Below are 14,064 nucleotides of genomic sequence, written 5' to 3' on the forward strand. Positions count from 1 at the left end.
ATTCCCAAAAAATCATGCTGCTGCTGGGGGGCAGGAACAACTACCTCTGCCCCCTGTAACTCAGCCTGCCGCTGGGGAATGGAGACTAGGCTCCCAATTCCCAAAAAATCATGCTGCTGGGGGGCAGGAACAACTACCTCTGCCCCCTGTAACTCCGCCTGCCACTGGGGAATGGAGACTCAGCTCCCAATTCCCTGTACATCACACGGCCGCTGGGGAATGGAGACTAGGCTCCCAATTCCCAAAAAATCATGCTGCTGCTGGGGGGGCAGGAACAACTACCTCTGCCCCCTGTAACTCAGCCTGCCGCTGGGTAGGGAGGCCGCTGCTCTCCTCTCCCTGCACTTCACACTGCCGCTGGGGAATGGAGACTGGGCTCCCTCTGTCCCGCAACTGTAACTTCCGATGGAGGTCCACCCAACGTGGCAGCTGACCGTCACCTTCTGCCCGGTATAGTAGGGTCTTGAACACTAGACTCCTCACAAACCTCACGGATTTCTCAGCTGGATTGGGTCCGAAGAAGTTAAGCCGCAACCACATCATACGGTCAAATTCCTCCACAGAGTATCTGTACTCCACTGCTGGTTCCATCCTGGTGCTTTTAGGGTCGCTGTACTGAGACATGCGTTGCCCTTAAGTTGTAAAATCCAAAGAAATGGTGTCTCCTGTAGCTGTCCTTCTGGCTGTAGGAACGATCCTGCTGCTTGCCACCAATGTAACGGACCGTTTCAGCAGACAAGGGGTTAAAATCCATTTAGGCGATATGCCCCTTTCTGAGAAACAGGCACAGCTACTGCAGAACACCAACCTCCCGAACTGGATACAAAATAGCCCTCCAAACTGGAACCTCGCAAATAGCTGCCAGCAGACGAACAGGAAAAGCGTATCAGCTTACACTCCTGGCAATCAGTCTCTAACAGCATACATGGAATCCCCCCAATAACGAAACAAGGCTCCGTCTTGAGGGTCAGCAGTGGTCTGATGTGCTGGCACACCCAGCCTGGTTTTTATTACAGTTTTGCAAATACAGAACAGATGCAACACATCCCCACAATGCATCATGGTTTCCTCCTCTCTGTCCCAGAGACAACCGAAGGCAATCCAATTATCTCTCAGGACAAAGGGAGATCACCAATACACATGTGGAGACAACAGGACAGACATCACCATTTAAACACACAATGGCACACCCCCACAGCAAACACAGACATTTAACATATCCCCAGATAGCTCAAGTCTGAGTGCATATCATTAGGTGAATGGCACTCAGAATACACGAATACAATAATATTAGCTATCTGGGTGCCCTCACATAACATACAATTTAACCGAACGCATAATAACATAAAATACAATTCTACAGACAGATTTAAGCTGTGCGGCCAGTCTGTCTTCTCCTTTAAAGTTACTATGGGCCATAATCCTGAGGCAAGAAGCCTTCAAACAGCCCCCTCCAAAACACTGTGGCGAGGTTGGTTTCGCCACACCACCCAACTGGCAGTTTACTTCCCAGCAGAAGAGCTGGCAACAGGGCAGAGTGCTGTTAGCCTCTGCCCCACACCCATAGCCCCCCTGAATCTTCTGGGAGAGATGGCAGCCAACCCCATTTACTCATTACCAGCTACAGAGGTAGGGGACCTGATAGACGGGTGCTGGGGTGAACACCATATGGCAGGTGGAGATGGGACTGAGGTCTCTCCACCGGCCCTACAGGGATGCTGGGCGGTCCGCCCAGATCCCAACAGGCAGCTGGGAGTTCAGGGAGTAGGGATAGTCGGTCCTGCTCCCCAATGGCAGTATGTGTTGCAAGGAGAGGAGACAACCAGTCTCTCTCCCCAACCACAGGGGGACAGCACACCTAACTCCGATGGTGCGGATGGGACCGTGGTCTCTGCACAAGACCTACAGGGATGCTGGACGGCCGGTACAGATCCCCAACCAATCCTGCAGGAATGCCAGAAGGAGGAGGTAAGCGATCCCTCCTCTCCACAGCAGACCCGCAACCAGGTCCTGGGGATAGGATTCCCTGACCACATCCCAGCGGAAGAGCTGGCATCTGGGCAGAGCGCTGCTGGCCTCTGCCCTACCTGTCCCTTTGTTACAGGACAGGACTGCACACCAGCTGAAGGGCTGGCACCAGGGCAGGGTACCGCTGATCTACCGCTGATCTCTGCCCAAAAGCAACCTCCACTCCGAGCCAGAGAGCAACACGGAGACCCAGGGAGAAGAAGTAGCCGACCTCCCTCCCCGGCGGCAGATGGAGATCCAGGGAGAAGAGGTAGCCAACCTCCCCCACCAGCAGCAGATGGAGACCCAGGGAGAAGAGGTAGCTGACCTCTCTCCCCAGCGGCAGATGGAGACCCAGGGAGAAGAGGTAGCTGACCTCTCTCCACAGCGGCAGAGGGCGTTCCAGGGAAAAGAGGTAGCTGACCTCTCTCCCCAGTGGCAGATGGAGACCCAGGGAGAAGAGGTAGCCGACCTCTCTCCCTAGCGGCAGATGGAGACCCAGGGAGAAGAGGTAGGCGACCTCTCTCCCCAGCAGCAGATGGAGACCCAGGGAGAAGAGGTAGCCGACCTCTCTCCCCAGCGGCAGATGGAGACCCAGGGAGAAGAGGTAGCCGGCCTCTCTCCCCAGCGGCAGATAGAGACCCAGGGAGAAGAGGTAGTTGACCTCTCTCCCCAGCGGCAGATGGAGATCCAGGGAAAAGAGGTAGCCGACCTCTCTCACCAGCGGCAGATAGAGACCCAGGGAGAAGAGGTAGCCGACCTCTCTCCCCAGCGGCAGATGGAGATCCAGGGAGAAGAGGTAGCCGACCTCTCTCCCCAGTGGCAGTGTTTACCCAGAGTTAAGCAGACCAGTTGGAAGAGGTTTTGGATTTATCTTGTCCGACTGACACAGGTCCAGACCAGTTGGGGATCTGGTACCTGGTTAGTCTACTGTTGGGAGAGGAGAAATGGGACGGACTGAACCGTCACTGGGGTTGCTGGAGAAGCCTGAGGGCCAGCCTCCTTCCTAGCGACTACAGATCTAGGATTTTGGAGATCCCCCCTTGTTTGGTTGAACCGGGTCTCTGGGGCACATGGACGGCTGTTGCAGTGGAGTCTGTCCCTACAGCCGTTCACTTTCACAATCTAATATTGGCCTGGGAAACACAATGCTAATGCTGATGGACTATTTCTCCAAACAGTACTGGGAGGGTGATTAACATGGACATCCCCAAGTGGACCTATAGTGTCTTCCATCCTTTAACTTGGGGGAGCTATGTGATGACATGGTCATCAGTTTGAGTTATATGTGTATTGGTGTTGGATATGTGTAATTATTATGTTATACTGTGTAACTTGTTATCAAAAGACTGTCAGCACCCACCCCCCCCCCCCCCCTTTGTTATCTCCCATTGTACTCTGAAAGAGCTCAGGACAATGACATTTTGGCCAAGCTCCTGCTAGGCCTGTCTGGAGCTATTTTAGCAGGTGGACCCCTGAGGTGTAGGGGAAGACAGAATGACTGGGGAGAGGAAGGGGGATGTGATGGGATTACAGTTTCATCTGATCACTGTCTGTATATAAGTTTGGGCAGTTGCTCAATAAAGCAGATTTTATTTCACCTACACTGAGTCTCGACCAGTGACTGGGGAAACGGGAGCTAAAGATCAGCGATTTGGAATATCTCCTGACTTAGGAAGAATACAGAGGCGGACATATTCTTCCTGAGTACTGGGGGTCCATCACAGGTGGTACTGGGCAGATTTACGGGGCGTATCTCTCACTGCCTCAAAAAGTCCACCATGGGGAGAGCAGCGGACATTGTATCCAACTCGCTTCTCCTGCCGCTCGATACAAAGTTACCCACAATATAGTAGGATTGATGGTGATCTCATTAACCCTCCTGAGAAATTAGAATCTAAACACTAATAATTGACACAGCTATATCTAAGAAGTGAGATCTAACACCCTAGGGTTATAGCCTGAGATCACTGCCATCTTCAATAATACATACACCCAGGCTGGAGGTCTCCTTATTGTTAATGGACTGTATTAGTATCGTACTGGAAAACTTCACAGGAACCATACATTTCTGAGGAATCCCAGAACACATAGAAGCTAAAGGCCTCTGGTCTGCCGTGTAGAGTGGGCATGGGGAGCTCCCGACAGATGATGTTGGGGGAGAGAAGGATCTGGCAGAATGAATTCATGATCCATTTTGTTCTTTTCAGTGATCATCAGGAAGAAGGTTCTGGCCGCAGCTTTCTCCTCCGTCTCCATAGACAAGACATGCACACTCCAAAAATAATCAAGAAGAAAAAGGGGTGTGTTGGGGAGGAGGGAGAGGTCACAGCTAGAGACGAGCAATGTTTTGGAAAATTTGATTCAGCTGCTCACTAGTAGTAAGAAACTTTGTAACAAAATGTGTAATTACAAAAAAATAAAAATAAATATATATATATAGATAGATAGATAAAATCAAACTTCTGAAATCTATGAATGCATAATATGTTGGAAACTACTACTGACATTTTAGCCATAATATATTTACATATATTATATAAACTTACTGTATATATATATGTTTAAATTTAATTTTGCCTCTATTTCTGAAAAGTTTCAGACGGGATTCAAACTCACAACCTTCTACATTACAGCCCGGAATGTTGACCACTACACCATAGAGCTGCCTGGCCAGATGCTTAAAAAAAGAAAAAAAAGATACTTCTGCTGTATAGGAATAGTTACTACTAGTAAGAATTCTTATACAGCAGAAGTCTCCTTTTTTTTTTTTTAAGTAACTGGCCATGCAGCTCTATAGTGTAGTGGTTAAGATTCTTGGCTGTATTTGCTGGATGGAGGCCTGATCTTCGCCAGACCCCATTATAGTTAATAGGCCGGCTGGCATTCTGGTTGCATTCAGCAGTGTCGGATCCAGAGAATCCTCTGCCGGAATTGCTGCTGTAGATGTGAAACTAGCCTAAGTGGAATGAAGAAGATTCTGCAATTTTTAATTTTTTGTATGTTCTATATAGGGGATAAATCATGTGATCACTTGGGTCATTACGATCGTGGTGATACCAGTTATAAATACTGTAGTTTTTCTGTTCATGTTTAAGGTCTATGTCAGTGAGAAAAGCTGATTTTGTTTTTTAGTAGATTTCTTTTTTTTTTCTTTTTTTTTTATCACAATGAGTACTTGAAACACTTTGTGATCGTATTGCAGTTTGCCAATGGCGTGAAAGAGGAGGCCCCCTTAACTCTTTTTGCAACCCTACTTTATTGACTCCAATGGATCACAACTGGAATACCAGACACAACCAATGTACAGGGGTGGTGCTTGGAAGAAAGCAGATCTTATAATCCTGGACAACCCTTTTACATGGTCTGCACAATACAATATGAGGGGGGGGGGGACTCCTGCTGCCATATTGTAGCACATGGCCAACACCCCGTCGTGATACAAGAGATAGAGATAGTGACCTCACAACATCCTACCTGGATGCTGTTCTTGTTTTCAATTGAGTTCCAATTAACTGTCTTTGTGCACCAGGTTTATACCTTTTCAGCCTCTCCTTCTAAGGATGTCCAGTGTGCAGCACGCATGTCTCTGAGATAAACAATCAGGAATGTGACCTTCTCAGCACATTGGGGGGTTTTCTATGTTATCTAACTATCCCTACCTCACTACATTACAAAAAATATTTAAGGTGACATAATAATTGAAGGGGACAGAACCAATCAGTACTTAATTATGTAAAATACTCTTTCAATGCAATAAGACAACCAGCAGTCTCTAGTGATGGCTCAGACATAGCTCCTGAGCCTACACCATCACACTGAACATGAACTACCTTCCCACTATGAAATAATATGATAGAGTAGAGAGGGAAGGGGTTTAATGACACCTATGACAGAGGGACCCCTGCACTACATCTTATCTATATAGGAGAATACTTCCATTCTCCGCTCTGCTCTGACTATAGGCTGTTCTAATATGGGCCCATGTAAGAGAGAAACACCACCATGGGGGCAGTTTGGATCGATATGACCCCTGTCCTCATATATTTCACAGTCTTCACTGACTTGGAATAAGGAGATGGGGGGCAGATTGTATCGATGAGACCCCTGTCCTCATATATTTCAGAGTCTTTACTGGCCTGGAGTAAGGAGATGGATTGTATCGATGAGACCCCTGTCCTCACAGTCTTTGTTTACCTTGCCTTCTCATATTCTCTCCACTTTCTCCAGAACCGGTATCAGAGCTTCTCCTGAATGTCTCCTGTCTTCCGGACGGTGGAGCTGACATCGTGTGCAGGACTGATGTTGGAGATGATCTCAGGTTTTCCATTATGGTAAATGGTGGTTTCAGGCTGGAGAACTCTACATCATCCAGGACTGTGGGTGATGCCAATGAGGTCAATGTCCCTGCGTTTTCACCTGGACCTTGGAATATTACATGTTCTGTGAGAAACCGGGTCAGCGAAAGTGAGACCAATAAAAAGGAAGTAATATGTCCAGGTGAGTACCACTCCTGCTGGAGGTCAGTAATTGCCAGCACCATAGGAGTAGACACTGGAATCTGTCCCGGTGACCTATAGTCATGTATGCATGCTATATGGCTTCTAAGTGGTATAGACCTCAGGTAGAACATGGGTACTTTGTCTTCTGGTACATTTCTGACAGGTTCAAACTAAGACCACTTGTCATGAGTTTTTAGGGTGCAGAGAAGACCTTCTGGATGCTCCAGGGGCTGTTCCAAATGTATTGTTTATTTTATGCATTATTATTTCTGTGTGAATTGTGTTTAGGGTTTTTTGCCATTACAGGTCGAGAGTCAAGGACAAGTTGTTACTGCAGTTATATGAATAATGTCAGCCTTTCATAAGCATATGATATATAGGGATTACATATATGTTCTGTTATATATAGAAATATATAATCAGTCGCCTGGCCATGACAATGTGGCATTGGGGCCTCAAAATGGTAAATCCTTTAAATGCCAGAAGATGGTTCAATGGACCGCCACAGGTACCACAGCATGCTTGTGGCTGGAGAATTATGTTGCTCCTTCAGTCTCCATGTATACAGTATATTCATCCTGCCGGCTACGCCAAGTTGTGATCTTATTAAGTCATCAGTCCACATTGAAAATGTTACCTCTTATATATACCTCTTTTCACCAGCTGTCCTCTTATCTCTTAGTCCCACCATCTGACCTGGTCCTGGAGGATTTGTGTCTCCAAAATGGCAGCCTCCAGGTCTCTTGCTCCGTGGAGAATGGAACAGATCTCCTCTTCTCTCTGTCTGTGAATAACACATTATTGGAAGAAAGCACAAAGGAACAGAAAAGGGTTATTGTCACATTGTCATCTTCCGGACCCTGGCATGTTAACTGTTCAGCTAGAAACGATCTCGGGGAGAAGAGTAAGACCAAGTCATATCCGGCTTGTCCAGGTGAGTGGTAACATGTTCTATCACCACACCCCAGGAACATGTATTGTATGTCTCATATCGGTGGGGATTAGAGTTGAGCGGACACCTGGATGTTCGGGTTCGAGAAGTTTAGCCGAACTTCCCGGAAATGTTCGGGTTCGGGATCCGAACCCGATCCGAACTTGGTCCCGAACCCGAACCCCATTGAAGTCAATGGGGACCCGAACTTTTCGGCACTAAAAAGGCTGTAAAACAGCCCAGGAAAGAGCTAGAGGGCTGCAAAAGGCAGCAACATGTAGGTAAATCCCCTGCAAACAAATGTGGATAGGGAAATGAATAAAAATAAAAATAAAATAAATAAAAATTAACCAATATCAATTGGAGAGAGGTCCCATAGCAGAGAATCAGGCTTCACGTCACCCACCACTGGAACAGTCCATTGTCATATATTTAGGCCCAGCACCCAGGCAGAGGAGAGAGGTCCCGTAACAGAGAATCTGGCTTCATGTCAGCAGAGAATCAGTCTGCATGTCATAGCAGAGAATGAGGCTTCACGTCACCCACCACTGCAACAGTCCATTGGCATATATTTAGGCCCAGCACCCAGACAGAGGAGAGAGGTTCATTCAACTTTGGGTAGCCTCGCAATATAATGGTAAAATGAAAATAAAAATAGAATTGAATGAGGAAGTGCCCTGGAGTACAATAATATATGGTTAAGGGGAGGTAGTTAATGTCTAATCTGCACAAGGGACGGACAGGTCCTGTGGGATCCATGCCTGGTTCATTTTTATGACCGTCAGCTTGTCCACATTGGCTGTAGACAGGCGGCTGCGTTTGTCTGTAATGACGCCCCCTGCCGTGCTGAATACACGTTCAGACAAAACGCTGGCCGCCGGGCAGGCCAGCACCTCCAAGGCATAAAAGGCTAGCTCTGGCCACGTGTCGTCAGCACATTGTTTGAAGAAGTGCCATGCCAGGGAACTCCTTGAAGCTGCCTTTGGGGTGCTCGGTCCAAGATGGCGGCGGTCAGTAGCAGGCGGAGTCTCTTGGCGGCGGGTGTTCTGCTTTTGCCCACTGCTCCCTCTTTTGCTACGCTGTTGGCTCGGTCTCACCACTGCCTCTTCCTCCGAACTGTGAAAGTCAGTGGCACGACCTTCATTCCATGTGGGGTCTAGGACCTCATCGTCCCCTGCATCGTCTTCCACCCAGTCTTGATCCCTGACCTCCTGTTCAGTCTGCACACTGCAGAAAGACGCAGCAGTTGGCACCTGTGTTTCGTCATCATCAGAGCCGTGCTGAGGTGGTATTCCCATGTCCTCATCATCAGGAAACATAAGTGGTTGTGCGTCAGTGCATTCTATGTCTTCCACCGCTGGGGAAGGGCTAGGTGGATGCCCTTGGGAAACCCTGCCAGCGGAGTCTTCAAACAGCATAAGAGACTGCTGCATAACTTGAGGCTGAGACAGTTTCCCTGGTATGCATGGGGGTGATGTGACAGACTGATGGGGTTGGTTTTCAGGCGCCATCTGTGCGCTTTCTGCAGAAGACTGGGTGGGAGATAATGTGAACGTGCTGGATCCACTGTCGGCCACCCAATTGACTAATGCCTGCACCTGCTCAGGCCTTACCATCCTTAGAACGGCATTGGGCCCCACCATATATCGCTGTAAATTCTGGCAGCTACTGGGACCTGAGGTAGTTGGTACACTAGGACGTGTGGCTGTGGCAGAACGGCCACGTCCTCTCCCAGCACCAGAGGGTCCACTGACACCATCACGACCATGTCCACGTCCGCGTCCCTTACTAGATGTTTTCCTCATTGTTATCGTTCACCACAACAACAAAAATATTATTTGGCCCGATGTATTGTATTCAAATTCAGGCCTTTTTTTACAGACACCTAACACTATCTGGCATCTATTTAGGTCCCGTATTACACTAATACAGGCACAGCAGTAACCACAGATTTAGCTGACTATGAATTTGAAGCCTAGTATTTAGGCGCTGGGTGACAGGTATACGTTTTATAGACAGAATTAGACTGGGATATGCACAGTAGCGTGTGTGTGAAGTTATTGAGAATGACCCTATGTGCACCTTGATTCTGATATACCCTTTTAGGGATAGATTTAAAGTTGGCCTGATACAGCAGAAACCACTGATTTAGGGAATTGCTAAATTGGGAATTGTATTTCAACCCAGAACAAAAAATGTGCTTTGGCGGACACTAAATAACTTGCCCAGCCAGAACAGGACAGCGGTAACGAGAGATTTAGCGGGATATAAATTTGAGGCCTAGTATTTAGGCGCTGGGTGACAGGTATACTTTTACGGACAGAATTAGACTGTGATATGGCCAAAAAATAACCACACTATTGATGGTTAAATGCACTTGGTGTGACAGCTTGACCAACCACACTACTGAGGGTTAAATGCACTTGGTGACGGGCGCAGCTTGCCCCTGATGTAGTATATGGCCAAAAAATAAACAGACTATTGCTGGTTAAATGCACTTGGTGTGACAGCTTCACACTGATGTAGGAATTAGCCAAAAAACAACCACACCATTGAGGGTTAAATGCACTTGGTGGCAGCTTGTGCTGGCGCACCACAAGACACAAAATGGCCGCCGATCACCCCAGAAAAAAGTGACTGAAAAACGCTCTGGGCAGCCTAAAAACAGTGAGCAGTTGAATAGCAGCAGTTCAATCATCCACAGCTGCAGATCGATCAATTAATCAAGTCCTATGGAGGAGTTAATCTGCCTAATCTCGCCCTAACGTCGCAGCCGCAACCTCTCCCTACGCTGATCAGAGCAGAGTGACGGGCGGCGCTATGTGACTCCAGCTTAAATAGAGGCGGGGTCACATGGTGCTCTGGCCAATCACAGCCATGCCAATAGTAGGCATGGCTGTGACGGCCTCTTGGGGCAAGTAGTATGACGCTTGTTGATTGGCTGCTTTGCAGCCTTTCAAAAAGCGCCAAGAAAGCGACGAACACCGAACCCGAACCCGGACTTTTACGCAAATGTCCGGGATCGGGTCTGTGTCACGGACACCCCAAAATTTGGTACGAACCCGAACTATACAGTTCGGGTTCGCTCATCCCTACTCCTCGGGTGTCTCCAGGGCAGAGAGGAGGAAACCATGATGCATTGTGGGGATGTGTTGTGTCTGTGTATCCTGAATTGCTGCATATCTGTCCTGTGTCACAGTCTTCCTTCTGGTCCCCTAGGGGTGTGTCCACCAGATGGGAACCTGCATAAATACGGGCGGGTAGCCCTCAATAAAGTGAGGCTGCTTTTATACCTTCATGAAGTTTGGGCTCATGTTTGGGGAATGCGATAACTACACTCTTGGGGATTGCTATATCACAATACTCCCCTGAGTAGAAGCTCTTGTAAGAGCTTGTTCCTGGTTCCTGTCTCTGCATTTAGGAGAGGTTCACCCACTGGAGCATGGAGCATTGTCGTGGGTCCAGGGTGGGTAGGAGACGGCGAGACCTCCACCAAGCTTCGGCTGTTCGTGGGGTCTGCAGTGCTGACGGTGTCAAGTGGAGTGCTTGGAGTCCTCTGGAAGCACTAGGAGCATCTATCGACGGAGGTACCCGGTCGGGGTGCTAGGCATTCTGTTACAATGTGTAATGACAATAAAGTTGAATCTAAAAAAATCTAATCTAAATCTATATAAATCCTGATGCTGCTGCTGCTGCCACCTCCACACTATGTCACCTTGCCAAACTGTGGTCTCCTGATGCTGCTGCCACCTCCACACTATGTCACCTTGCCACTCTGTGGTCTACTGATGCTGCTGCTACCTCAACACTATGTCACCTTGCCATTCTGTGACATCCTGATACTGCTGCTGCCACCTCCACACTCTGTTATTGTGCCACCCTGTGACCTCCTCCTGATGCTGCTGGTGCTGCCACCTCCACACTCTGTCATTGTGCCACTCTGTGGTCTCCTCCTTCTGCTGCTGCCACCTCAACACTGTCATTGTGCTACCCTGTGTCCTCCTCCTGATGCTGCTGCTGTCGCCACCTCCACACTCTGTCATTGTGCCACTCTGTGGCCTCCTGATGCTACCGCCAACTCCACTATGTCATTGCGCCACTCTGTGGCCTTCTGATGCTGCTGCCGCCACCTCAACACTATGTCATTGGGCCACTCTGTGGTCTCCTCATGCTACTTCCACCTCACCAATATGTCATAGTGAAAGAAAACCGAGAGCTGGGCCCACAGGTACGGAGGGTACACAATGCCACACAGACACAGACAACGGTTCTTTCCCAGCAGTTGAGTTTACTGAACAATATAGTGAACAATAAGCTGAGAATATATAAAACAGATTGGTACACCGAAAATAAACCAACAGTAAATGTAACGCAGTCTAACAAAAAAACAGTAAATGTGATGTTTTCCCCAATATTCATTAAGCAGCTTAGCTGCACTTGTATGTGATTGAACGAGTTCCTCATTGGGGTGCACCCTAAGTATTGCGCAATACTATTTGTAATCCACAGGGAAATTATGTCTGTCTCTTGTAACTTTAATCCTTACTCCACCTCACAGCATATAGCACCCAATGAGCAGCCAGTGAGATAGGAAGGTGTCAGCGTATGAGTCCCTTAGGGCTATGCATTAGCTTGTAGCCCATATTCCGCAATGTAACTGTACTTGGAGCGTTATTGTATGTCCAAATGCCACTTCAACCGTGTGGTGCAATGCGACGCGGCAGAGCCGCATTTACAATTCCTTGAGCAGGTTCTTGGTGCTTTATCTTGTTTCCTGGTCCACTCCAGAACTGGATTCTGCAGACACGACACTCCTGATGTCGTCGTTGCAAACCTCCCCTTCATGCTGTCGCCAGTCTCCACCGTGAGCCAGTCCATTCAATTACAGATTCTGCAGAGAAGATCTCTTCTGGTCTCCAGCAGCACCAAGCACAGCCTCCGTCTGCTCATTTCCTGCTCCTAGAGGCACCCCCTCTCTTTACACAGGGAGAGTGTGATGCAATAAGTAATTTGCTAAGTGCAGTGTCAAACCTGCATAATAAGTCTGCTATCACACTTGTAAGGGACCAAAACAACCCATAAATTAGCAACTTTGCAAACTAGATATATTATGGTATCTCTCTGATAGGCAGCTTCATTGTAGACTTTTATCATCTTATCCTATGCTGCAATCTACTGACAAAAGTGAGATGTTGCAGTAATTATACAATTCACAACATAGCAGAGTAATACATTTAAGATCCCCTGCCTCACATCCTTACATGCCCCACCACTAGAATATTGACATTCCGACAGCTCTACCAAATAAATTCATCTGCTGCATAGCGCTGAGGGGGGGATAACTGTGGTGGAGCACTCAAATCTGCAAAGGCTTGGGTCCTCTGTCATTTGTGCAGGAACAGGACCCGACCCCTCCCGGGGTGGTAGCACATTTTCAGGAATCGTGTCCACTACTGGACAATTGGGGGTGGAAGACTCGTCTGTCTGTAAAGGCAGCGTAGGGATTAGCCACCACCCTATGTCTCTTGGACTTGGGCTTTGACTGCCTCTCCTGAACACCCCCAGAATTATCTGTTAGGGAACGACTCTCTGAAAGATAAGGTCTGAGCATGTTATGGTATAATCTTCGAGTCGGCCTATCAGAATCTTCCCTTTTGACATCGTAGACTGGGCCTTCCGGAAACAACTGCCGTTTCACAATATACGGTTGCAGTTCCCAGCGGTCATCCAATTTATCTGTGGGCTGTTTAGCACGAACCAATACTCTGTTACCAGGCGACAAGGGTGTAGTCTGCACAGGTTGATGATCCCTAGGAATCTTCTGTTGCAACTTCTCATTGACCAACCGATGAACAGTCCTCAGTTTGTTAGTCAACTGTCCTAGGGAACTCTTCCAAAAGAGGTCAAAGGTTCATTTCGGCAACTTCTTGCCCTGGACGACCGAACAGCAGCATGTGTGGAATATAGCTGGTAGAGTTCAGAACACGATTATTATACACCCATAGTAGTTCAGGTGAATACTCGGGCCAGCCCAACTTACGTTCTTTCTCCAGAGTATGGAGCATCTGTAGAAACATATTGTTGAATCTTTCACAGCCCCCATTGCCCTGCGGGTTGCATTGCCTCGTTCATGACTTCTCAATCCCATACAGCCGACAAAGCTCTTCCATCAACTTCCCTTGGAAGCAAGCTCCTTGATCAGAATGAATCCTCTTCTGGCATCCATACACCTGGATAAAATGTTTGCACACTGCACGGGTGGCTAAATCCGCCATCTACTCACGGGTTGGTACTGCCACAAAGAACTTCATAAAGTGATCAGTCATCACAAGGCAATACTGGTTACCACTCACTGACTGGCCGATCAAGATGTAATTGATCATTAGGATCTCCAGTGGTGCGGACGTTCGGACAACTTGAATTGGGCTCTCTGCTCAGGAAGCTTCACCAGCTCGCATGCTCGACTCTTCTGGCACACTTCATGGACAATCTGCTCCAACTGCGGCAGTATACGAATCTCTGTACCCACTTGTATGCCTTCTCCGCTCCAAAGTGGGCACCCTTCTCATGTCACTGGAGGGCCACTCTTCGGGCCAGGCTACTAGGTATCACTATCTGCCACCT

At 48.1% G+C, this 14,064-nt stretch overlaps 1 protein-coding gene across 2 annotated transcripts in view; it reads left to right on the plus strand.

Moving 5' to 3' along the window:
* LOC122930716 overlaps window positions 1-14,064 on the plus strand; it is a 108,325-nt gene that overhangs the window by 82,616 nt on the left and 11,645 nt on the right. For both annotated transcript variants that reach the window (XM_044284282.1, XM_044284283.1), the window contains exons 3-4: window positions 6,238-6,507; window positions 7,192-7,443. In XM_044284282.1, coding sequence (XP_044140217.1) covers window positions 6,238-6,507; window positions 7,192-7,443 — 522 coding nt within the window. The remainder of the gene's footprint in view (window positions 1-6,237; window positions 6,508-7,191; window positions 7,444-14,064) is intronic.

This window comes from Bufo gargarizans, chromosome 3 (genome assembly GCF_014858855.1).
Source record: "Bufo gargarizans isolate SCDJY-AF-19 chromosome 3, ASM1485885v1, whole genome shotgun sequence".
In the NCBI taxonomy this organism is placed as follows: domain Eukaryota; kingdom Metazoa; phylum Chordata; class Amphibia; order Anura; family Bufonidae; genus Bufo; species Bufo gargarizans.